At 43.3% G+C, this 23,705-nt stretch overlaps 1 protein-coding gene across 3 annotated transcripts in view; it reads right to left on the bottom strand.

Annotated features, from left to right (window-relative positions):
* Positions 1–381: 381 nt before the first annotated feature.
* sftpbb (surfactant protein Bb) overlaps positions 382–23,705 on the bottom strand; it is a 55,283-nt gene continuing 31,959 nt past the window's right edge. For 2 of the 3 annotated variants that reach the window (XM_034170340.1, XM_034170341.1), the window contains exons 3-11: positions 11,300–11,374; positions 11,057–11,179; positions 10,827–10,964; positions 10,662–10,742; positions 10,399–10,582; positions 10,145–10,287; positions 5,296–5,376; positions 2,709–2,819; positions 382–517 (exon numbers count right to left, since the gene is read on the bottom strand). In XM_034170340.1, the coding sequence (XP_034026231.1) occupies positions 473–517; positions 2,709–2,819; positions 5,296–5,376; positions 10,145–10,287; positions 10,399–10,582; positions 10,662–10,742; positions 10,827–10,964; positions 11,057–11,179; positions 11,300–11,374 (981 nt within the window). In that variant the 3' untranslated portion in view covers positions 382–472. Of the gene's footprint in view, positions 518–2,708; positions 2,820–5,295; positions 5,377–10,144; positions 10,288–10,398; positions 10,583–10,661; positions 10,743–10,826; positions 10,965–11,056; positions 11,180–11,299; positions 11,376–23,705 lie in introns of all 3 variants that reach the window. The other variant, XM_034170342.1, reaches the window with a different exon arrangement.

Here is a 23,705-nt window from a genome sequence, read left to right as displayed (position 1 = left end):
TTTGCTAAATAAACTGTGTGAAGTGTTTTGTGTGTGCATATTAATTGTAGTTATGCATGTGTAGTATGTCTGCAACAGGACTCATGAGTGACATTTAATGACTTTTATTTCTTAACCATTGCTTAATTAATTGATAGAATGTTTCTTCACATGACAAGGCATTCACTGGCATCTGGAGTAAGATACAGAATAATGCTTTACACTAGACTTCATTATACAACCTGATTTAAATCAACTCCCAGTGTTAGAACACATGCAAACAAAATTGTGTTCACCTTTAATTATTGACTCGAAGCACAAAAGACCAAGCAAACAGTTAAAAACATGGACTTAAAAAATGTTCCTTGCAAGTACAACAAAAATATATTGAATATTCAGCGCATTACATTCATAAAAGGTTACACAGCACAGTGCAAAAGTTTATTAAGAAAAAAAAAATCCTTCCGGGGTCCAAACAGTCTGCCAGGTCTGTTTATTCACTTGTCTTCCACAGTATTTTTTCACAGAAGGCTTGTTTCTATAAATAAAAGAAATAAAAACCAGTTGAGCAAGAATGTAATTTGGGTTACATGTTTAAAATGTCACCACACCAGGTGTGTATGTATCAGATGAACCTCAAGCTAGTTGATTTTTTTTTTTTTTTTCTCTCAGAGTACAAAATAACTTAAGGTTTCCATCTTCAGAGCCTGTGTGAAGGCAAAGCCGTTTCTGAGGCTAATGTTTTCTGTGGCCTACACAAAGCTGTATCTATTTCTTTTAAAATTCTCCTATAACTCCTAAAGTACTGAATGTGCTGAAAATTTCAATGAGACCTGTAATGAATCTCTTTTGTGCTTGGCCTCACAGTGTGTGTCCTGAATACTCATGGAAATGTAGACCAATATATTTCTTGAACAGTATGTCTTGGTCATATACAACCCCTGGCAAAAATTATGGAATCACCAGCCTCGGAGGATGTTCATTCAGTTGTTTAATTTTGTAGAAAAAAAGCAGATCACAGACATGACACAAAACTAAAGTCATTTCAAATGGCAACTTTCTGGCTTTAAGAAACACTATAAGAAATCAGGAAAAAAAATTGTGGCAGTCAGTAACGGTTACTTTTTCAGACCAAGCAGAGGGAAAAAAATATGGACTCACTCAATTCTGAGGAATAAATTATGGAATCACGCTGTAAATTTTCATCCCCAAAACTAACACCTGCATTAAATCAGATCTGCTCATTAGTCTGCATCTAAAAAAGGAGTGATCACACCTTGGAGAGCTGTTGCACCAAGTGGACTGACATGAATCATGGCTCCAACACAAGAGATGTCAATTGAAACAAAGGAGACTTTTATCAAACTCTTAAAAGAGGGTAAATCATCATGCAATGTTGCAAAAGATGTTGGATGTTCACAGTCAGCTGTGTCTAAACTCTGAACCAAATACAAACAACATGGGAAGGTTGTTAAAGGCAAACATACTGGTTTGCCAAGGAAGACATCAAAGCGTCAAGACAGAAAACTTAAAGCAATATGTCTCAAAAATCGAAAATGCACAACAAAACAAATGAACGAATGGGAGGAAACTGGAGTCAACATCTGACCGAACTGTAAGAAACCGCCTAAAGGAAATGGGATTTACATACAGAAAAGCTAAACGAAAGCCATCATTAACACCTAAACAGAAAAAAAACAAGGTTACAATGGGCTAAGGAAAAGCAATCGTGGACTGTGGATGACTGGATGAAAGTCATATTCAGTGATGAATCTCGAATCTGCACTGGGCAAGGTGATGATGCTGGAACTTTTGTTTGGTGCCGTTCCAATGAGATTTATAAAGATGACTGCCTGAAGAGAACATGTAAATTTCCACAGTCATTGATGATATGGGGCTGCATGTCAGGTAAAGGCACTGGGGAGATGGCTGTCATTACATCATCAATAAATGCACAAGTTTACGTTGATATTTTGGACACTTTTCTTATCTCATCAATTGAAAGGATGTTTGGGGATGATGAAATCATTTTTCAAGATGATAATGCATCTTGCCATAGAGCAAAAACTGTGAAAACATTCCTTTCAAAAAGACACATAGGGTCAATGTCATGACCTGCAAATAGTCCGGATCTTAATCCAATTGAAAATCTTTGGTGGACGTTGAAGAAAATGGTCCATGACAAGGCTCAAACCTGCAAAGCTGATCTGGCAACAGCAATCAGAGAAAGTTGGAGCCAGATTGATGAAGAGTACTGTTTGTCACTCATTAAGTCCATGCCTCAGAGACTGCAAGCTGTTATAAAAGCCAGAGGTGGTGCAACAAAATACTAGTGATGTGTTGGAGCGTTCTTTTGTTTTTCATGATTCCATAATTTTTTCCTCAGAATTGCGTGATTCCATATTTTTTTTCCCTCTGCTTGGTCTAAAAAAGTAACCATTACTGACTGCCACAATTTTTTTTTCCTGATTTCTTATAGTCTTTCTTAAAGCCAGAAAGTTGCCATTTGAAATGACTTTAGTTTTGTGTCATGTCTGTGATCTGCTTTTTTTCTACAAAATTAAACAACTGAATGAACATCCTCCGAGGCCGGTGATTCCATAATTTTTGCCAGGGGTTGTAGGTGTTGAGGCTTGTGTACACTGCTAGCCTTGTATATTTATAGGTAATGCAACTTTCATATATTGCTTTTATCTCATGAAGGTAGAAACTGATTAAACTGAACTTACACCACAGTTCTGAGCAGTTTTCATGTCTTTGCACCAGTAGATGGGTCCCAAAGTACAAAGGTTCCTTCCTTGTGGCTGCAGTGTCTTGGTGGAAATGCACAGATTGGCTCTCTGCAGTAGAAGAGACAAACAGTGACATACACATAAAAAAAATCTCATCACCATGAAATGATAACATGCAAAGCTGTTGGAGTTACTACCCTGTTTAGTCTAGTGGCTTAGCTGCCAGAAGAGTGTATATTTGTGCACTTTTGGAAACAAGCATCAAATTTTGCATGAATATAGATATCATCAAGGTGATTAGTTCTGGCTATAGAAGCACTTTCACAGCACCAGCTAGAGGCGGGTGGCACCACCTATATGCAGCAAAGACTTTTTTAAAAAGCACAATGACTAGCTCAATTGTCAGAATTTTGGATCTGATAAAGATTTTTCATTCCATTTTTGGCTTTAACTTCTTTAAATCGTAACAAATATAATATTGGTATGGAAGAGATGGGAAACCCGTTTACTGAGGAAAAGTGCTGATCTGCTTGTCTTAGACTCCAAGGACATAATTGATGCTTCTGTGGTAGAAACTGTCAGGAAAATAGAACAGATTGGTGAAAAACAGTACAAAGATGTTGTTGAACAGAGGCTAATGAAAGCAACCAAACCCATCTCAGATCCTGTGCCAAAACAACTGCCACTCTTCAGCAGATCACAGATCAAACCTCCCTCTCGTTCTAAGCTACAGGTAGCTGCTCTAGAAGTTGATCGTGACCTCATGTCACGACTCTATAAATCAAGCCAAACCAGAGCTGTCAACCTTGAAGACTTATTCAAGTATGAAAACCATCCCTATCCACCAAGTTTGCCAGCTCATGGAAATCTGCACACATGCACTAAGTCAGGCATTGTGCTGTGTTTGGAAGATCTTACAAGCATTGTGTCTGATTCTCCAACAGTGGATGCAATATTCTTGGACGGTGCAGCTGTAGTGCACTTACTGGAGCCAAGGACAGCGAAAACCTTCGCTGAATATGCCTCCACAGTCTTTGTGCCATTCATTAATAGACAAGAGAATACTTCACACATTGATGTGGTATGGGATTCCTACACACATGAAAGCATTTACCAGGAAGAAAAGAGGAAAGGGAACCAGAAGGAGAGTTTGTCAAATATCCAAAATCCCTAATAACTGGAAGAAATTTCTCTGTGTAGAGGAAAACAAAACAGAACTGTTCAGTTTGTTGACACATGCATATAGGCCAGAGACAGAAAAAGTAGTGTACACCACTGACGGAGAAAATGTCCTGTGCAATCAACCAGCTGATTGTGAATACCTAAGCCCCTGCAATCACGGGGAGGCAGACACAAGGGTCATACTTCATGCAACTGATGCAGCGAAGAAGGGTAGTCAGAAAATCCTAATATGGACAGTGGATACAGACATTTTCATCCTTACAGTGGCATACGTTCAAAGTATTAGTGTTGAGGAGTCTTTGAGACCAGGAAGACCTTCCGCTTTTTCCCAGTCCATGACATTGCAAAGGCAATGGCATCACCACGATCCAAATCGCTACCAGGATTCCACGTGTTCACAGGACGCGATACAGCCTTTGCTGGGAGAGGAAAGAAAACGGTGTAGGCAGTTTGGAGAGTGTATCCAGAGGTGACTGTTGCATTCAGTGAAGTGTTGGAGAACATCAACACAATTAGTGAAGAAACTCTCGCTCTGTTGGAAAGACTTGTCATTCTTTTGTGTTTTTTTTTTATGGCTTTTTACGACAATGTTGTCTGGTTTGTGGCTTTTTCTCCACTGGGCAGATTTTTTTGTGCCATTTCCGGTTAGTGCCATAAGAGCGAGTTTCGCCGCTGCATGGCACTTCGCTTGTAATATATGATAGAAAAGTCTTTGCTACATATAGGTGGTGCCACCCACCACCAGGGAGTGCTGTGAAAGTGTTTCTATCCAAAATAAATCATCAGGGTGATACATATCTTCATGCAAAGTTTCACACTTGTTTCAAAAACTGCACAAATATTTGTCTATGCTGCTGGACTAGTTCTCATCAGGGGGGAAATGTTTCATAAATACTCCTTTTGTACCTTAGCCCTTGCCTAAGTGATGTTACTACTCTGATTTAGGCCAGTGTGTAGGTATCTTGATATTCAAAAAGGACATGGGCCGGAAGCGAGTCCATTGCCCCCCCCGGCAACTCAACAAAATCACGTGTTTTTTCAAGGCCCTGGATCTAATAAACATGAATCTGAATGTTATTATTGCAAACATTTGGCTGCAATCCATGTTTGACTACTTAAATGTAGTAAATTTGCCACTCTTTGTAAAACACAAAATGCTATGCCATCTAAATTAGCTTCTAATTTAGTAATCTCTGGATTTTAGTATAAAATTCAGATAGTCTGTCTCTGGTAATCATTATGCATACCTTTATGTATGAGGCTGCTGCTGCATGCTTGGTATTGCATTAACATGCAGGTTTACTTAAAGCAGTGAACTATGCGCACACCATTCTGTTTGCCCATACAGTAAGTGTATGTTATCACATGTCGTACCAGTGACTTTTTAAGATATAAATCTTACTTCACAAACATCCGGAGCATCCAGCTGGTTTCCCAAAACCTTCTGCAGCTTGGCACCATGGACTTGATTGAACATCTTGCACTGAAAAGACCACATGGATGGACACAATAAGTTATTCTTGTGATTAAAGAAAGTGCTCAGTCTTGAGTAACAACTACTACTACAACTAATAATGAAGTTATGTGATCACTGGTTTTTAGCAGGTTTACTGAAAAAATTTTATGCTTTTTTATACTGCAAAAAAAAAAAAAAAAAATCTACACGTGGCTACAAATAAAGGAACCTGAACCATTCTCATTGTCCTAGCAAGAGCAGTAATTCATTACGTTACTGAATCTGAGTCATTTACAGTGCATCCAAAAAGTATTCACAGCACTTCACTTTTTCCATGTGTTACAGCCGTATTTCAAAATTGATTAATTTTTCCACTGAAATTCTACATACAATACCCCATTATGGCAGTGAAATAAGTTTTTTCAGATTTTTGCAAATATATTAAAAATAGAAAACTAAGAAATCACAGGTACGTAAGTATTCAAAGCCTTTGCCATTAAGCTCAAAATGAACTCAGGTGCATCCTGTTTCCACTGATCATCCTTGAGATGTTTCTACAGCTTAAGTGGAGTCCACCTGTGGTAAATTCAGTTGATTGAACATGATTTGGAAAGACACACACCTGTCTACATATAAGGTCCCACAGTTGACAGTGCATGTCAGAGCACAAAGAAAGCATGAAGTCAAAGGAATTTCACTGTAGTCCTCAGAGACAGGATTGTCTCCAGTCATAAATCTGGAGAAGGATACAGAAACATTTCTGCTGTTCTGAAGATCCCAATGAGCACAGTGGCCTCCATCATCCACCAGGACTCTTCCCAGAGCTGACCATCTGTATAAACTGAGCAATTGGGGGAGACGGGCCTTAGTCAGGGAGATGACCAAAAACCTGATGGTCACTCTGTCAGAGCTCCAGCATTCCTCTGTAGAGAGAACCTTACAGAAGGACAACCATCTCTGCAGCAATCCACCAATCAGGTCTGTATGGTAGAGTGGCCAGACGGAAACCACTCTTTAAACCCCTGCCGCACAAAGGCTGATTGAGGCTGAATTACATCAGAATGACAGAGTCGGGAAGTATTGAGGTGTGGTCTGAAGACGGATGGACGGGAGTCTCTGAGCAGTATACATATTGGGTCCCATTCGCTCAGCTGTCCCGAGTGTGTTGCACAGTTCAAAACACTCTTGGCGCCATCAAGATGCGACACACATCTGACAGTGGTCTATGTGTAGTTTGTGTCATCTGATTGCAATCTACATATTCTGACAGCATCATAACAGCATTTGAAACGATTTGATCACAGCTGATTGAGCTCTGACATGGACTGGTCACTGCAAAGCTTGCTGTCATGTTGTGCCACGTATGTCCACCTCGACTGGACCCCGGCCAGGGAGGGAAAAGGAAATGTTGACATGTAATAACATGTATGTGGCATGCATTCATCATGTGCAGTGGATGTGAACAGCGTGCTATCAAACCAAAAGCACTGTGTACCACTGCACGTCAAAGTCACCCAGCGCATGCCACCGCAGATCTGAATGGGTTGTTATATTCATGTCATAGCCATTATGTCCTTACAGTACAGATACACTTCGATTCCCTCCCATTGGCGAGATAATTTCTGTGAAATATTGTGAATATCATAGCTGTTACACCACAGGCAGGTGTGCTGTGCACATCAGAGGCTCGGTGTAGCGCCCTGCAACACAGCTGAACGGGATGTCACCGTTGCAATACATGTATTATTACATGCTCACCTCCAATGAGATTTATAAAGATGACTGCCTGAAGAGAACATGTAAATTTCCACAGTCATTGATGATATGGGGCTGCATGTCAGGTAAAGGCACTGGGGAGATGGCTGTCATTACATCATCAATAAATGCACAAGTTTATGTTGATATTTTGGACAATTGAAAGGATGTTTGGGTATGATGAAATCATTTTTCAAGATGATAATGCATCTTGCCATAGAGCAAAAACTGCAAAAACATTCCTTGCAAAAAGACACATAGGGTCAATGTCATGGCATAGGGTCAATGTCAATGAGCAGATCTGATTTGATGCAGGTGCTAATTTGGGGGATGAAAATTTACAGGGTGATTCCATAATTTTTTCCTCAGAATTGAGTGATTCCATATTTTTTTCCTCTGCTTGGTCTAAAAAAGTAACCGTTACTGACTGCCACAATCTTTTTTTCTTGATTTCTTATAGTGTTTCTTAAAGCCAGAAAGTTGCCATTTGAAATGACTTTAGTTTTGTGTCATGTCTGTGATCTGCTTTTTTTCTACAAAATTAAACAACTGAATGAACATCCTCTGAGGCCGGTGATTCCATAATTTTTGCCAGGGGTTGTATTATCAATGACTGTGGAAATTCACATGTTCTCTTCATCTTTATAAATCTCATTGGTACGGCACCAAACAAAAGTTCCAGCATCATCACCTTGCCCAATGCAGATTCGAGATTCATCACTGAATATGACTTTCATCCAGTCATCCACAGTCCACGATTGCTTTTCCTTAGCCCATTGTAACCTTGTTTTTTTCTGTTTAGGTGTTAATGATGGCTTTCCTTTAGCTTTTCTGTATGTAAATCCCATTTCCTTTAGGCGGTTTCTTACAGTTCGGTCACAGACGTTGACTCCAGTTTCCTCCCATTCGTTCATTTGTTTTGTTGTGCATTTTCGATTTTTGAGACATATTGCTTTAAGTTTTCTGTCTTGACGTTATGATGTCTTTCTTGGTCTACCAGTATGTTTGCCTTTAACAACCTTCCCATGTTGTTTGTATTTGGTCCAGAGTTTAGACATAGCTGACTGTGAACAACCAACATCTTTTGCAACATTGCGTGATGATTTACCCTCTTTTAAGAGTTTGATAATCCTCTCCTTTGTTTCAATTGACATCTCTCGTGTTGGAGCCATGATTCATGTCAGTCCACTTGGTGCAACAGCTCTCCAAGGTGTGATCACTCCTTTTTAGATGCAGACTAACGAGCAGATCTGATTTGATGCAGGTGTTAGTTTTGGGGATGAAAATTTACAGGATGATTCCATAATGTTTTCCTCAGAATTGAGTGATTCCATATTTTTTTCCCTCTGCTTGGTCTAAAAAAGTAACCGTTACTGACTGCCACAATTTTTTTTCTTGATTTCTTATAGTGTTTCTTAAAGCCATAAAGTTGCCATTTGAAATGACTTTAGTTTTGTGTCATGTCTGTGATCTGCTTTTTTTCTACAAAATTAAACAACTGAATGAACATCCTCCGAGGCCGGTGATTCCATAATTTTTGCCAGGGGTTGTATTCCAGCAGCACTTGAGGTGTGTTCAGGCACAGTCAGGACATTCAGCCAGGGTTCGACGTAGTGGACACATGCCGAACGACCCCCTGAACGCGATCAGAATATCGCGAATGTCGTTTTCATGCCATCTAATTGTTTAGAATGCAGTCAGTGCAGTCAGATGGCAGTCAATATTTTTCCACTTTGACTGCACCCTGAATTTTTTGAACATGAGCAAAACATTCGGGGCGGCTGCACGACTGTGCCCGATTCTTTGGACTGCTCTCAGAATGCTGTCCAATAGCCGCGAATGCACCTCAATACCTCCTGAATGTGGGTCAAATTATCATTCAGCCTCTAGTGTGACGGGGATAGTAGGCTTTGAGTCAAGGAAGAGTTAGATAGATCTTGTGACAGATTTAGTTACCAGACCATTTATTTAAATTTATATTTTTATGTTTGCCTTTAATTTCCATGGTATTTGTACTTTTTGCACCCCGATGTGTCATGTCTGATCAAGACAGATGAATGTTGGGCCTTGGTGGAGGTATATACTCTGTCATCCAGTTACAATTGTCAGAAATAAGAGAGAGAGACTTTAAAATGTTACCTTGGGGTCTGCAAAACTGTAAGTCATTTGTCCTGCAATTTGGGAAGCAAGACCCAAAGAATGTTTAGCATTTTTCCTTTACAAGTACAACAACAATCAATCAATCATTAAATTATTTGCCAACTATTTTGTTAACTGATTAATCATTTCGAGTCCAAATTCTCTGATTTCAGCTTCTTAAAAGTGGATATTTCCTGGTTTCTTTATCTTCTCTGACAGTAGATTTAATATCTTCGGTTTATGGGCAAAGTAAGGTATTTGAGGACATCATCTTGGGCTTTGACCCATAAACTATCAGAATATTGCAACTAATTGATTAATCCATAAAATAATCAAAACGTTCATTGATAATGAAAAGAATCATTAATTGCAACCTGATAAAATGCCATGATTTTCTGTCTGTTACAGGAAGAAGCAAAGCTGTGTGCCAGATTTTCTTTATTTTTAACCCCACATAAGCCCTTTGCATTTGTGGCACTTTGTATCGTTTACAGATTTTGACATTTTTTTAATAAATATTCTTTCCTGCTAGAATAATACAAGGTTGAAATTTATGGTTATGGTGTATTCATATGTTAACCAAAGATTTAATAAAAAAAGAAAAGAAAAAAGAAAAAAACAAAACAAAACATAAAAACAGTTTCAGCCCTATTTATGAATCACTGTAATAACTGGCAAAAGAGTTCACAACTATTGTGTAGATGCTGTCATTGAGGTCTGTACAGAACTTATTAAATAACTGCAGCTGTGACTGGCCAAATAGACAGACAGCAGGATGCAACTGCCGTGCAAACAGATGACGAAACAGGTGCAAAACCTTGAGGTAAAGCTGAAGCTGTTTGGGAAGAATAACTTGTGGAAACTGAGGGATTTTGGGATCAAGTTAAAGCTGAGGTCCCACCTTAGGGATGGCATTGGGGTGAAGCACACACACAGACTGGAGGAAAGAGGAGGTCTGCAGCTCCGTGGAGTTGAGGCCCAGGTGAAGTCGGCTCAGAACAGCCAGAGTGCGACACGACTCGCAGTCAGAGGGAGAGAACATGGCTGAGAAGCGACCAGAACATTATCTTTGTGGCATTGAGGAAGTGTGAGCTGCATTCTGTGCAACAAGCAAATGGTGAGTGGCTTTATTTTCATTTTAAACGCATGACCAACCTTCTGCAGGTGTCTCACTGAATAAGCACAGGTGCAAAAGGCTACAGATAGAGTGAGGTGCAGCAGACGACAGGAGAAATTCAATGATCTCTGCGCCGTATTTGTCCACAAAAATGTCACACTCATCCTTATAGCTGTGAGGCAGAAGATCACAAACTTCTGCCATCAGCTTCTTTAAAGCATCCTGGTGGGGAGGAAACACAAGAGATGGTCTTATAACATGATGGATTGAAAGCTGAAGAAAAACACGTGCCTGCAGTCACCTCTGTCATGTTTTTGGGCAAAAGAGTCTCCAGCTTCCTGATAACCATCACACACAGGGCACAAACAGGGTTCAACTGCTCCTAAAGACATGGATAGATGTTTACAATTACACATATAGGCTGCCACTAAACCAATGAACTGAGGTTTTACTTCTGCTTACTCACTTGAATGTGAGTGTGGGCATTTGTGCCGCGTGTAGAGCTGGATGCAACTGCATCAATAGCATGATGGGAAGGTTTAGGCAGTTCCTCATTACTGTGGGCAGCACAAAGTCCAAAAGCCACACAGGCTTCTTTTGGCTTCTACAACAACAACAACAGCAAAAACTTCAAATAACGATCACCAAAGGCCAAACTGTGTGTTATAATTGTTTTGAAAAAAATGTTGCTCTCACCAGGTGGCCAGCTGTGTGCTGCAGGACTATGAGTAAATACATCTTCACTTGTGATTCACAGTCTGATGCTTGTGCACCCTGGAAGCGCTGGCACAGTATGTGCAAAGCTGCATACACAGATTCCTGCAGAAACAAAGAAGTTACTTCTCCATAATGTCATTCACCTGTTTACACTGCAGGGTGTGTAAACCGGTCTTCCTGCAAATCCTTTGCAGAGTGAATTTAAAAGTATTCTTGCCTCACCTTAGCATCTCTGCCTGGAATCATGTTGGTGGAGAATTGCATGATATGGCTGCATTCTGAGCAAATGTCCAGCATCTTAATAGAGAAACATCAGTGAAAGAGCTGTTGTTTATATGTAGATGTATAGTGATTAAAAATGTTCTTTTTCATTCTTACATACTGTACAATCCAAATGGCAGCTCTTATTTCAAGTTATTTTACCATACACACACATCTCTCTCTCTCCACACACACACACACACACACACACACATACATATACGAGGTCTGTCAAAGTATAGGTCCTTTTTATTTTTTTCAAAAACTATATGGATTTCATTCATATGTTTTTACGTCAGACATGCCTGAACCCTCGTGCGCATGCGTGAGTTTTTCACGCCTGTCGGTGACGTCATTCGCCTGTGAGCACTCCTTGTGGGAGGAGTCGTACAGCCCCTTGTCGGAATTCCTTTGTCTCAGAAGTTGCTGAGAGACTGGCGCTTTGTTTGATCAAAATTTTTTCTAAACCCGTGAGACACATCGAAGTGGACACGGTTCGAAAAATTAAGCTGGTTTTCGGTGAAAATTTTAACAGCTGATGAGAGATTTTGAGGTGATACTGTCGCTTTAAGGACTTCCCACGGAGTGAGACGTAGCGCAGCGCTCTCAGGCGCCGTCGTCAGCCTGTTTCAAGCTGAAAACCTCCACATTTCAGGCTCTATTGATCCAGGACGTCGTGAGAGAACAGAGAAGTTTCAGAAGAAGTCGGTTTCAGCATTTTATCCGGATATTCCACTGTTAAAGGAGATTTTTTTTAATTAAAGACGTGCGGGCGGATTGCAGCGTCGGCTCGCAGCCGCCGCGACGCTCCGCCACAGGACAAACACCTCTGTTGGAAGCCTTAAGGACAAGTTGGAACATGTCCAGCTGTTAAACAATTTCTCATATACTCACTCCACTGAAAGCCATCAAAAGCCGCCTGGATTTTACAAATGGTTATCAACACGGAGGTGTTTTTCCTGTGCCGCCGCATCGTGCCGGCTGCGTCCCGACGCGCGGACCCGTCCGCACGTCTTTCATTAAAAAAATCTCCTTTAACAGTGGAATATCCGGATAAAATGCTGAAAGCGACTTCTTCTGAAACTTCTCTGTTTCACACACATATATATACACACACACACACACACACACACACACACACACACACACACACACACACACACACACACACACACACACACACACACACACATATACACACATAAATAAATAAAATAAAATAGGGTGTGGGACCTGGAAAAAGTTGAAAAAAAATTTTGGCCACAATATTGAGATTTAAAAACACCTTTATTCATTTATTTCTGTCTTGTTTTTTTTTTCCCCCAGGCATCAGAAATGAAGCACCAAGCTCCCAGTCCGTACAGATGAAAGAACATCATTCCTACACCACATTGTCCGAAAGGTGTCCATGTTATCAGTCAGAGCATAAAACTGGAATTCCACCCTAATCCGGGCGGCCAAGAGTCCCTTCAGCATAAGCTCAGGGTCCACCGACCCCAGAGCCAAAACACAGTTTTTCCGAGTCTTCCAGATGGCCAGCTTGGCAAGTCCACAAAGCAGGTTAATCAACACATGCAAATCCCTGGAGTGTGCGCGATATTTCGGACAAAAAATAAACAATTCCATAGTGAACGGCAACCCCAACCCGAGAAACCACCTCCCCAGCAACCCAAACAGCCCTCCCAAGCGATGACACTGTGCAAAAACATGGTAAATAGTTTCCCTGAGCGGACAGAATGGACAAGCCCCATCCACCCCTGGATCCAGGTGTGCCAGATACCCGTTCGTAGCCAAAAGCCCATGCACAATCCTCCACTGAAGATCCCCTGTACGTTTGTCGACCGGAGGTTTGTACAGGCTACGCCAGCACCCCACAGGAGACACGGCGGCACCAAAAAACCCTGACCACTTCGACGCCGCCAACCCTGCCAACGAGCGTAAGTGTAACACCTTAACGCAGGCAAAGTAGAGTGCCTTTTTGCCAATACCCTCAAACTCTCCCAAAACAGGTGACCTGAAAGATAGGAGAGCCCCCTGCTCCTCCTGCCACCCCCACACCGAGGGCGAGACAGTTAGAGAGGGGAACACGTATTCACAGTCATCATCCCACTGGTCAGACAGAATACGAGTCTCAGCAAATGCTCTGTGGGGCCCCGGCAGGGAAGCACAGACCTCCTCCACCACCCTAAGCAGCATCCTGGAGGACCGAACTCCCGACGCCTCCCTCAGCCTCCCAACAGACGTGCGCAGCAGATGACCCAGTTTAGTGCACCCCGCCGCCCTCAGGCGGGACCGCAGAGTGGCAGATGACAAAGCAGAACAAACAAAGTCATTGAAGAAGAGGGGTTCCTCAAACAGTCACATCCCTGGTGTACCGACAGCGTCCCTGCACACGGAGAGGACCCGCCATGCTTGGAGAACAGAACGGTAAAAAACTGAGGTACGCGTCCCACCGACGTCCCACTGACGTAGGAGGAACAGATGTTTGTCGTATCCCAAAGCAGCCTCCCTTCTCAGCAGGACACGGGCAGTATCCTGCCAGCTCAAACCCGAGCCATACAACAGTCTCTGAGTGGCCCGCAGCCTGAAGGCCGACACCCGAGCAGCAATGTCCACCAACCCTTGACCTCCTTCGTGAAGAGGCATATACAGCACGGGAGCCCTGATCCAGTGATGACCCGACCAGAAAAAATCCACCAACATCCGCTGCAGCTGCTCAATAAGGCCGTGTGGTGGAGGGAGAACAGACAGTCTGTGCCACAGCGCCGAAGCGGCCAAGTTATTAGCGACCAGAACCCGCCCCCTGTAAGACAACTGGGGCAGCAACCATTGCCATTTGGACAGTCTGGCACACACCTTCTCCACCATGCCCTCCCAATTCTTCTGACAATACCCTTCCGTTCCCAGAAACACACCCAGCACCTTCAACCCCTCCACTCCCCACCGCAAACCATGTGGCAGACGGGGAGCAGCAGCGTCCCGCCACCTCCCCATCAGAACAGCCTCACTCTTCCCCCAATTTACCCTAGCAGCGGTTCCCGTCTCATAAAGCCGTAAACTATCCAATAACTCATCAACATCCGCCTGATTCTTAACAAAAACCGTAATGTCATCTGCATATGCCGAGAGCACCAGAGGAGCACCTTGGTGAAAGCCCGGCAAAACAAGGCCAGACAGCCGGGCCCTGAGGCAACACAAAAGCGGTTCAATAACTATAGAATACAGTTGACCTGAAATGGGGCAGCCCTGTCGTATACCCCGTGTCACGGGGACAGGGCAGGTCAGCCCTCCCCCTACCTTAACCAAAACTGAAGCCCCGTGGTACAGTACCTTAACAAAAGAAATAAACCCGTCACCGAAACCAAACGCCCTCAAAAAGCAGAGAACAAAAACCCGTGGTGAACCCGATCAAACGCCTTTTCTTGATCCAGTGACACAAACCCACAATCCAAGACCCCCATAGTACAAATCAAACATATCTCTCATCAAAAAAAGATTGTCCAAAATAGTTCTATCAGGCACACAATAAGACTGATCCTTGTGAATGATCAAATCCAAAACAGTCTTTAACCTGTTCGCCAACACCTTAGAAAAAAGTTTGTAATCCGCACAAAGAAGTGCGACTGGCCTCCAATTCTGCAACGAAGCTAGATCCCCTTTCTTAGGCAAAAGGGACAGAACAGCACGGCAACACGACGTGGGCAGACACCCAGTCGCGATGCTCTCCTGCAACATTTCCAAAATATCCACCCCAAGAACACCCCAGAAATGTCTATAGAAGTCCACCGGAAGGCCATCGATGCCTGGAGCTTTCCCAGGTGCCATCTGGCGTACTGCCACCGTCAGTTCCTCCAGCGTGATGGAGTCCAGGGCCTCTCGCTCCGAGGCCACCAGCTGGGGGAGATCCTGTAGAAGACCAGCCGCACAGGCCTCGTCACAGTCAGCAACACCGTAGAGAGCCAAATAGAAGTCCCTCGCGTGTCTCCGCATCTCTGCCGCGTCACTCGTCACCTGTCCATCAGGAAGGCGAAGACAGGTCAGCACCTGCTGATGAGCTGTGGTCTTCTCCAGGTTGAAGAAGAAGGAGCTAGGTGCATCCATGTCCCTAATGTTCGCAAAACGTGCCTTCACCATCGCCCCTTTCGTCCTCTCATGCAACAGTGCGCCCAGCGCCGCCTTCTTCCCTTGCAACAGACTATGCCGATCAGGAGCCCCCCCCGCGTGCAGATCAGCTTGAACATTCATAATATCCCTCTCCAACGTTGCAATAGCTACCTTAACCTTAGCCGTGGAATAAGAAGCATACTGCTGACACAAGACCCGAACCTGGGTCTTGCCAGCCTCCCACCACTGACACACCGTCCCGAACATCCCCTTCCGTCCCCTCCAAAATTCCCAAAAGGTCTCAATTAACCCACAAAACGCCCTGTCGAGCAAAAGTTTAGTATTGAATTTCCAGTAAGTGGTGACTCGCGCAGTGTGTGAGTGGAACAATTCCATAGTGACAAGATGGTGATCCGAAAAAACCAACCGGCTGGATACAACTCCTGCACAATCTATTCCGAAACGAGTGTGATATATAAATCCGGTCAAGCCTAGCTGCGGACACCACCCCATCCGAAACCCGAACCCACGTGTACTGTCTGTCTTGAGGATATACAACCCTCCATGTGTCCAATAAACCCACCTCCCGTAAACACCCCGCCAGTGTGGAAGCCGACCGCAAATGCGGCTCCTCACCCACTCGGTCCAGGGACATATCCACCGTACAGTTGAAATCGCCCCCCAGCACCAAACAGTCACCAGGCGCCTGCTGACCCAAAATGGCGCGCACTTGTGTAAACAGTCCCACTCGCTCCGAGCCCTCATTGTGTGCATAAACATTTAAAAACACCATGGTCAACCCCCCAACCCGAGCCCTGACCAGCAGAACCCGCCCCTGAACGACCTCAGTAGTAGACAATACAGTAGCATCAAGTCGAGGTGAAAACAAAACCGCCACTCCAGCACTTAAGTTAGAGCCATGACTCTGATACAACGGTCCCCTCCACCACCGAGCCCAGTCAATCAATCAATCAATCAATCAATTTTTTTATATAGCGCCAAATCACAACAAACAGTTGCCCCAAGGCACTTTATATTGTAAGGCAAGGCCATACAATAATTATGTAAAACCCCAACGGTCAAAACGACCCCCTGTGAGCAAGCACTTCCTTACAGTGGGAAGGAAAAACTCCCTTTTAACAGGAGGAAACCTCCAGCAGAACCAGGCTCAGGGAGGGGCAGTCTTCTGCTGGGACTGGTTGGGGCTGAGGGAGAGAACCAGGAAAAAGACATGCTGTGGAGGGGAGCAGAGATCGATCACTAATGATTAAATGCAGAGTGGTGCATACAGAGCAAAAAGAAAAAGAAACAGTGCATCATGGGAACCCCCCAGCAGACTACGTCTATAGCTGCATTACTTAGGGATGGTTCAGGGTCACCTGATCCAGCCCTAACTATAAGCTTTAGCAAAAAGGAAAGTTTTAAGCCTAATCTTAAAAGTAGAGAGAGTGTCTGTCTCCCTGATCTGAATTGGGAGCTGGTTCCACAGGAGAGGAGCCTGAAAGCTGAAGGCTCTGCCTCCCATTCTACTCTTACAAACCCTAGGAACTACAAGTAAGCCTGCAGTCTGAGAGCGAAGCGCTCTATTGGGGTGATATGGTACTACGAGGTCCCTAAGATAAGATGGGACCTGATTATTCGAAACCTTATAAGTAAGAAGAAGAATTTTAAATTCTATTCTAGAATTAACAGGAAGCCAATGAAGAGAGGCCAATAGGGGTGAGATATGCTCTCTCCTTCTAGTCCCCGTCAGTACTCTAGCTGCAGCATTTTGAATTAACTGAAGGCTTTTTAGGGAACTTTTAGGACAACCTGATAATAATGAATTACAATAATCCAGCCTAGAGGAAATAAATGCATGAATTAGTTTTTCAGCATCACTCTGAGACAAGACCTTTCTGATTTTAGAGATATTGCGTAAATGCAAAAAAGCAGTCCTACATATTTGTTTAATATGCGCTTTGAATGACATATCCTGATCAAAAATGACTCCAAGATTTCTCACAGTATTACTAGAGGTCAGGGTAATGCCATCCACAGTAAGGATCTGGTTAGACACCATGTTTCTAAGATTTGTGGGGCCAAGAACAATAACTTCAGTTTTATCTGAGTTTAAAAGCAGGAAATTAGAGGTCATCCATGTCTTTATGTCTGTAAGACAATCCTGCAGTTTAGCTAATTGGTGTGTGTCCTCTGGCTTCATGGATAGATAAAGCTGGGTATCATCTGCGTAACAATGAAAATTTAAGCAATACCGTCTAATAATACTGCCTAAGGGAAGCATGTATAAAGTGAATAAAATTGGTCCTAGCACAGAACCGTGTGGAACTCCATAATTAACTTTAGTCTGTGAAGAAGATTCCCCATTTACATGAACAAATTGTAATCTATTAGACAAATATGATTCAAACCACCGCAGCGCAGTGCCTTTAATACCTATGGCATGCTCTAATCTCTGTAATAAAATGTTATGGTCAACAGTATCAAAAGCAGCACTGAGGTCTAACAGAACAAGCACAGAGATGAGTCCACTGTCCGAGGCCATAAGAAGATCATTTGTAACCTTCACTAATGCTGTTTCTGTACTATGATGAATTCTAAACCTGACTGAAACTCTTCAAATAGACCATTCCTCTGCAGATGATCAGTTAGCTGTTTTACAACTACCCTTTCAAGAATTTTTGAGAGAAAAGGAAGGTTGGAGATTGGCCTATAATTAGCTAAGATAGCTGGGTCAAGTGATGGCTTTTTAAGTAATGGTTTAATTACTGCCACCTTAAAAGCCTGTGGTACATAGCCAACTAACAAAGATAGATTGATCATATTTAAGATCGAAGCATTAAATAATGGTAGGGCTTCCTTGAGCAGCCTGGTAGGAATGGGGTCTAATAAACATGTTGATGGTTTGGATGAAGTAACTAATGAAAATAACTCAGACAGAACAATCGGAGAGAAAGAGTCTAACCAAATACCGGCATCACTGAAAGCAGCCAAAGATAACGATACATCTTTGGGATGGTTATGAGTAATTTTTTCTCTAATAGTTAAAATTTTGTTAGCAAAGAAAGTCATGAAGTCATTACTAGTTAAAGTTAATGGAATACTCAGCTCAATAGAGCTCTGACTCTTTGTCAGCCTGGCTACAGTGCTGAAAAGAAACCTGGGGTTGTTCTTATTTTCTTCAATTAGTGATGAGTAGAAAGATGTCCTAGCTTTACGGAGGGCTTTTTTTTTATAGAGCAACAGACTCTTTTTCCAGGCTAAGTGAAGATCTTCTAAATTAGTGAGACGCCATTTCCTCTCCAACTTACGGGTTATCTGCTTTAAGCTATGAGTTTGTGAGTTATACCACGGAGTCAGGCACTTCTGATTTAAAGCTCTCTTTTTTAGAGCAGCTAAAGCATCCAAAGTTGTCTTCAATGAGGATGTAAAACTATTGACGAGATACTCTATCTCACTTACAGCGTTTAGGTAGCTACTCTGCACTGTGTTGGTATATGGCATTAGAGAACAAAAAGAAGGAATCATATCCTTAAACCTAGTTACAGTGCTTTCTGAAAGACTTCTAGTGTAATGAAACTTATTCCCCACTGCTGGGTAGTCCATCAGAGTAAATGTAAATGTTATTAAGAAATGATCAGACAGAAGGGAGTTTTCAGGGAATACTGTTAAGTCTTCTATTTCCATACCATAAGTCAGAACAAGATCTAAGATATGATTAAAGTGGTGGGTGGACTCATTTACTTTTTGAGCAAAGCCAATAGAGTCTAATAATAGATTAAATGCAGTGTTGAGGCTGTCATTCTCAGCATCTGTGTGGATGTTTTTTGCGTAACAATTTTCATTGTTACGCAGATGATACCCAGCTTCATCTATCCATGAAGCCAGAGGACACACACCAATTAGCTAAACTGCAGGATTGTCTTACAGACATAAAGACATGGATGACCTCTAATTTCCTGCTTTTAAACTCAGATAAAACTGAAGTTATTGTACTTGGCCCCACAAATCTTAGAAACATGGTGTCTAACCAGATCCTTACTCTGGATGGCATTACCCTGACCTCTAGTAATACTGTGAGAAATCTTGGAGTCATTTTTGATCAGGATATGTCATTCAAAGCGCATATTAAACAAATATGTAGGACTGCTTTTTTGCATTTACGCAATATCTCTAAAATCAGAAAGGTCTTGTCTCAGAGTGATGCTGAAAAACTAATTCATGCATTTATTTCCTCTAGGCTGGACTATTGTAATTCATTATTATCAGGTTGTCCTAAAAGTTCCCTAAAAAGCCTTCAGTTAATTCAAATGCTGCAGCTAGAGTACTGACGGGGACTAGAAGGAGAGAGCATATCTCACCCATATTGGCCTCTCTTCATTGGCTTCCTGTTAATTCTAGAATAGAATTTAAAATTCTTCTTCTTACTTATAAGGTTTTGAATAATCAGGTCCCATCTTATCTTAGGGACCTCGTAGTACCATATCACCCCAATAGAGCGCTTCGCTCTCAGACTGCAGGCTTACTTGTAGTTCCTAGGGTTTGTAAGAGTAGAATGGGAGGCAGAGCCTTCAGCTTTCAGGCTCCTCTCCTGTGGAACCAGCTCCCAATTCAGATCAGGGAGACAGACACCCTCTCTACTTTTAAGATTAGGCTTAAAACTTTCCTTTTTGCTAAAGCTTATAGTTAGGGCTGGATCAGGTGACCCTGAACCATCCCTTACTTATGCTGCTATAGACGTAGACTGCTGGGGGGTTCCCATGATGCACTGTTTCTTTCTCTTTTTGCTCTGTATGCACCAATCTGCATTTAATCATTAGTGATCGATCTCTGCTCCCCTCCACAGCATGTCTTTTTCCTGGTTCTCTCCCTCAGCCCCAACCAGTCCCAGCAGAAGACTGCCCCTCCCTGAGCCTGGTTCTGCTGGAGGTTTCTTCCTGTTAAAAGGGAGTTTTTCCTTCCCACTGTAGCCAAGTGCTTGCTCACAGGGGGTCGTTTTGACCGTTGGGGTTTTACATAATTATTGTATGGCCTTGCCTTACAATATAAAGCGCCTTGGGGCAACTGTTTGTTGTGATTTGGCGCTATATTAAAAAATTGATTGATTGATTGATTGATTGATGTTAAAATCGCCCACTATAATTATCTTATCTGAGCTAAGCACTAAGTCAGACAAAAGGTCTGAAAATTCACAGAGAAACTCACAGTAACGACCAGGTGGACGATAGATAATAACAAATAAAACTGGTTTTTGGGACTTCCAATTTGGATGGACAAGACTAAGAGTCAAGCTTTCAAATGAATTAAAGCTCTGTCTGGGTTTTTGATTAATTAATAAGCTGGAATGGAAGATTGCTGCTAATCCTCCGCCCCGGCCCGTGCTACGAGCATTCTGACAGTTAGTGTGACTCGGGGGTGTTGACTCATTTAAACTAACATATTCATCCTGCTGTAACCAGGTTTCTGTAAGGCAGAATAAATCAATATGTTGATCAATTATTATATCATTTACCAACAGGGACTTAGAAGAGAGAGACCTAATGTTAAATAGACCACATTTAACTGTTTTAGTCTGTGGTGCAGTTGAAGGTGCTATATTATTTTTTCTTTTTGAATTTTTATGCTTAAATAGATTTTTGCTGGTTACTGGTAGTCTGGGAGCAGGCACCGTCTCTACGGGGATGGGGTAATGAGGGGATGGCAGGGGGAGAGAAGCTGCAGAGAGGTGTGTAAGACTACAACTCTGCTTCCTGGTCCCAACCCTGGATAGTCACGGTTTGGAGGATTTAAGAAAACTGGCCAGATTTCTAGAAATGAGAGCTGCTCCATCCAAAGTGGGATGGATGCCGTCTCTCCTAACAAGACCAGGTTTTCCCCAGAAGCTTTGCCAATTATCTATGAAGCCCACCTCATTTTTTGGACACCACTCAGACAGCCAGCAATTCAAGGAGAACATGCGGCTAAACATGTCACTCCCGGTCTGATTGGGGAGGGGCCCAGAGAAAACTACAGAGTCCGACATTGTTTTTGCAAAGTTACACACCGATTTAATGTTAATTTTAGTGACCTCCGATTAGCGTAACCGGGTGTCATTACTGCCGACGTGAATTACAATCTTACCAAATTTACGCTTAGCCTTAGCCAGCAGTTTCAAATTTCCTTCAATGTCGCCTGCTCTGGCCCCCGGAAGACAATTGACTATGGTTGCTGGTGTCGCTAACTTCACATTTCGCAAAACAGAGTCGCCAATAACCAGAGTTTGATCCTCGGCGGGTGTGTCGTCGAGTGGGGGAAAACGGTTAGAGATGTGAACGGGTTGGCGGTGTACACAGGGCTTCTGTTTAGGGCTACGCTTCCTCCTCACAGTCACCCAGTCAGCCTGCTTTCCCGGCTGCTCGGGATCTGCCAGGGGGTAACTAATGGCGGCTAAGCTACCTTGGTCCGCACCGACTACAGGGGCCTGGCTAGCTGTAGAATTTTCCACGCTGCGGAGCCGAGTCTCCAATTCGCCCAGCCTGGCCTCCAAAGCTACGAATAAGCTACACTTATTACAAGCACCGTTACTGCTAAAGGAGGCCGAGGAATAACTAAACATTTCACACCCAGAGCAGAAAAGTGCGGGAGAGACAGGAGAAGCCGCCATGCTAAATCGGCTAAGAGCTAGTAGCTACGCTAAGCTAGCGGATTCCTAAAAACACGCAAAGTGAATAATGTGTAAATAATTTAGAGGTGATTCAGCAGAAGGAGTGCTTTAGTTAAGGCACGTAAAGATTACACTGGGAAACAAATCGTAATCTAGATAACTAGATCAATCTAACTGCGCAGATTAAACAGCTAACAGATACAGAAAAACACCGCTGTGCTCCGGAACAGGAAGTGATACAATACCGCAGTGAGAGCCAACCACCAGTAGAGGCAAGCAAGAGGGGATCACCTCATTACCAACATCAGAGTGAGTCTCCTGCAGAAACAGCACCTGTAACCCCTGCCGCTCAAACAACTCAGAGACCAAAGCCCTCCTCCGGCCGTCCCTGCCGCCATTCATATTCAAGGAGCCCACCTTCAGATACTGCATGGGGACTGAGTAAAAAAAGAACAAAAAGAAAAACAGATAGAAAAGAGAGAACACCCAGTGAAACACAGTCATACTCTATCTGGTGGATTTACGACCCCTACGACCGCGCCCCCGCTTGGGCAAGAGGTCCTTCCCCAAGGCCGTAATATATTTCCTGAGTCTATACCGTTTCTTCTCATCCAACAAGTCCACACCAACAAGCCGCCTCAATACCTTAACAGACTTCACAAATTTCTCCGTATCAGGAAAATAATCCGCAACTCTCACTGATTTACCGAATGATTCATCCAGAAAACTGTTAATGTCCTGCAACGTGTACAGATCGCTGCTGTGGAAAACAGAACCGGCGGTAGACATGCTAGAATCCGAATCATAATCCAGGTCGTCATCAGTCAGACTTTGGCTCAGCAAGGGCTGTGGGTCCCCGAGAGCTGGTACCACCTCTCCAACCATGCCACCCTGTCCAACAGTAACCGAGGACCCAACCGCAGCAGAACCAACAGCATCGGCCACAGAGGGAGGAACAGAAACTCCAACTACATCACCCACACAACCCTCAGCCACCGCAGCATCAGCCACCCCAGATTGTTCAGTTAGCAGCGGCTCAGTAGACATAACAGTATCAGGCACTAAGCTGCCCTGCTGCGGAGGGCCAACCTCCACCTGCCCACCGGGCCCCGCCCCTAAAGCAGACGCCGTCGCGGGGGCACCTAGTCCCGAGGCCGCGGGCCCCGGAACTGGGCCCGACACCGACGCCCCGGGAACGTCGCGTTTGTGCGGACACGCGAAGCGTTTATGACCGACATCCCCACATTCAAAACACTTCATGCTACCAGAACTAGCATAGACCATATAAAAAGAGTCCTCATGTTTGACTCTGAAAGACACGTCCAGAGTCTGAGTCGAACAGTTCAGGAACATAAACACCTGGCGACGGAAGGACAAAACATGGCGAAGTTTCTCGCTCTTACAGCCCAACCCGATCGTGTTAAACCCCCTAGCAAATTTACCAAACCTCTGCAGCTCCTGATTCAGAGCCTCATTCGAAACGAACGGCGGGACCCCGGAAATAATGATCTTGGTAGACGGAGCGTAAAGTGGAGAGGCCTGCAAGTAAGAGTCATTTAGATAAACCCCACTCTCCACTAACTGAGCAGAGAAACGTTCCTCCGACAAAAAAAACCACCA

Source organism: Thalassophryne amazonica, chromosome 5 (genome assembly GCF_902500255.1).
Source record: "Thalassophryne amazonica chromosome 5, fThaAma1.1, whole genome shotgun sequence".
Classification (NCBI taxonomy): Eukaryota; Metazoa; Chordata; class Actinopteri; order Batrachoidiformes; family Batrachoididae; genus Thalassophryne; species Thalassophryne amazonica.
The sequence above is the reverse complement of the archived record's forward strand: the minus strand, read 5'-3'. Positions and strand labels throughout refer to the sequence as shown.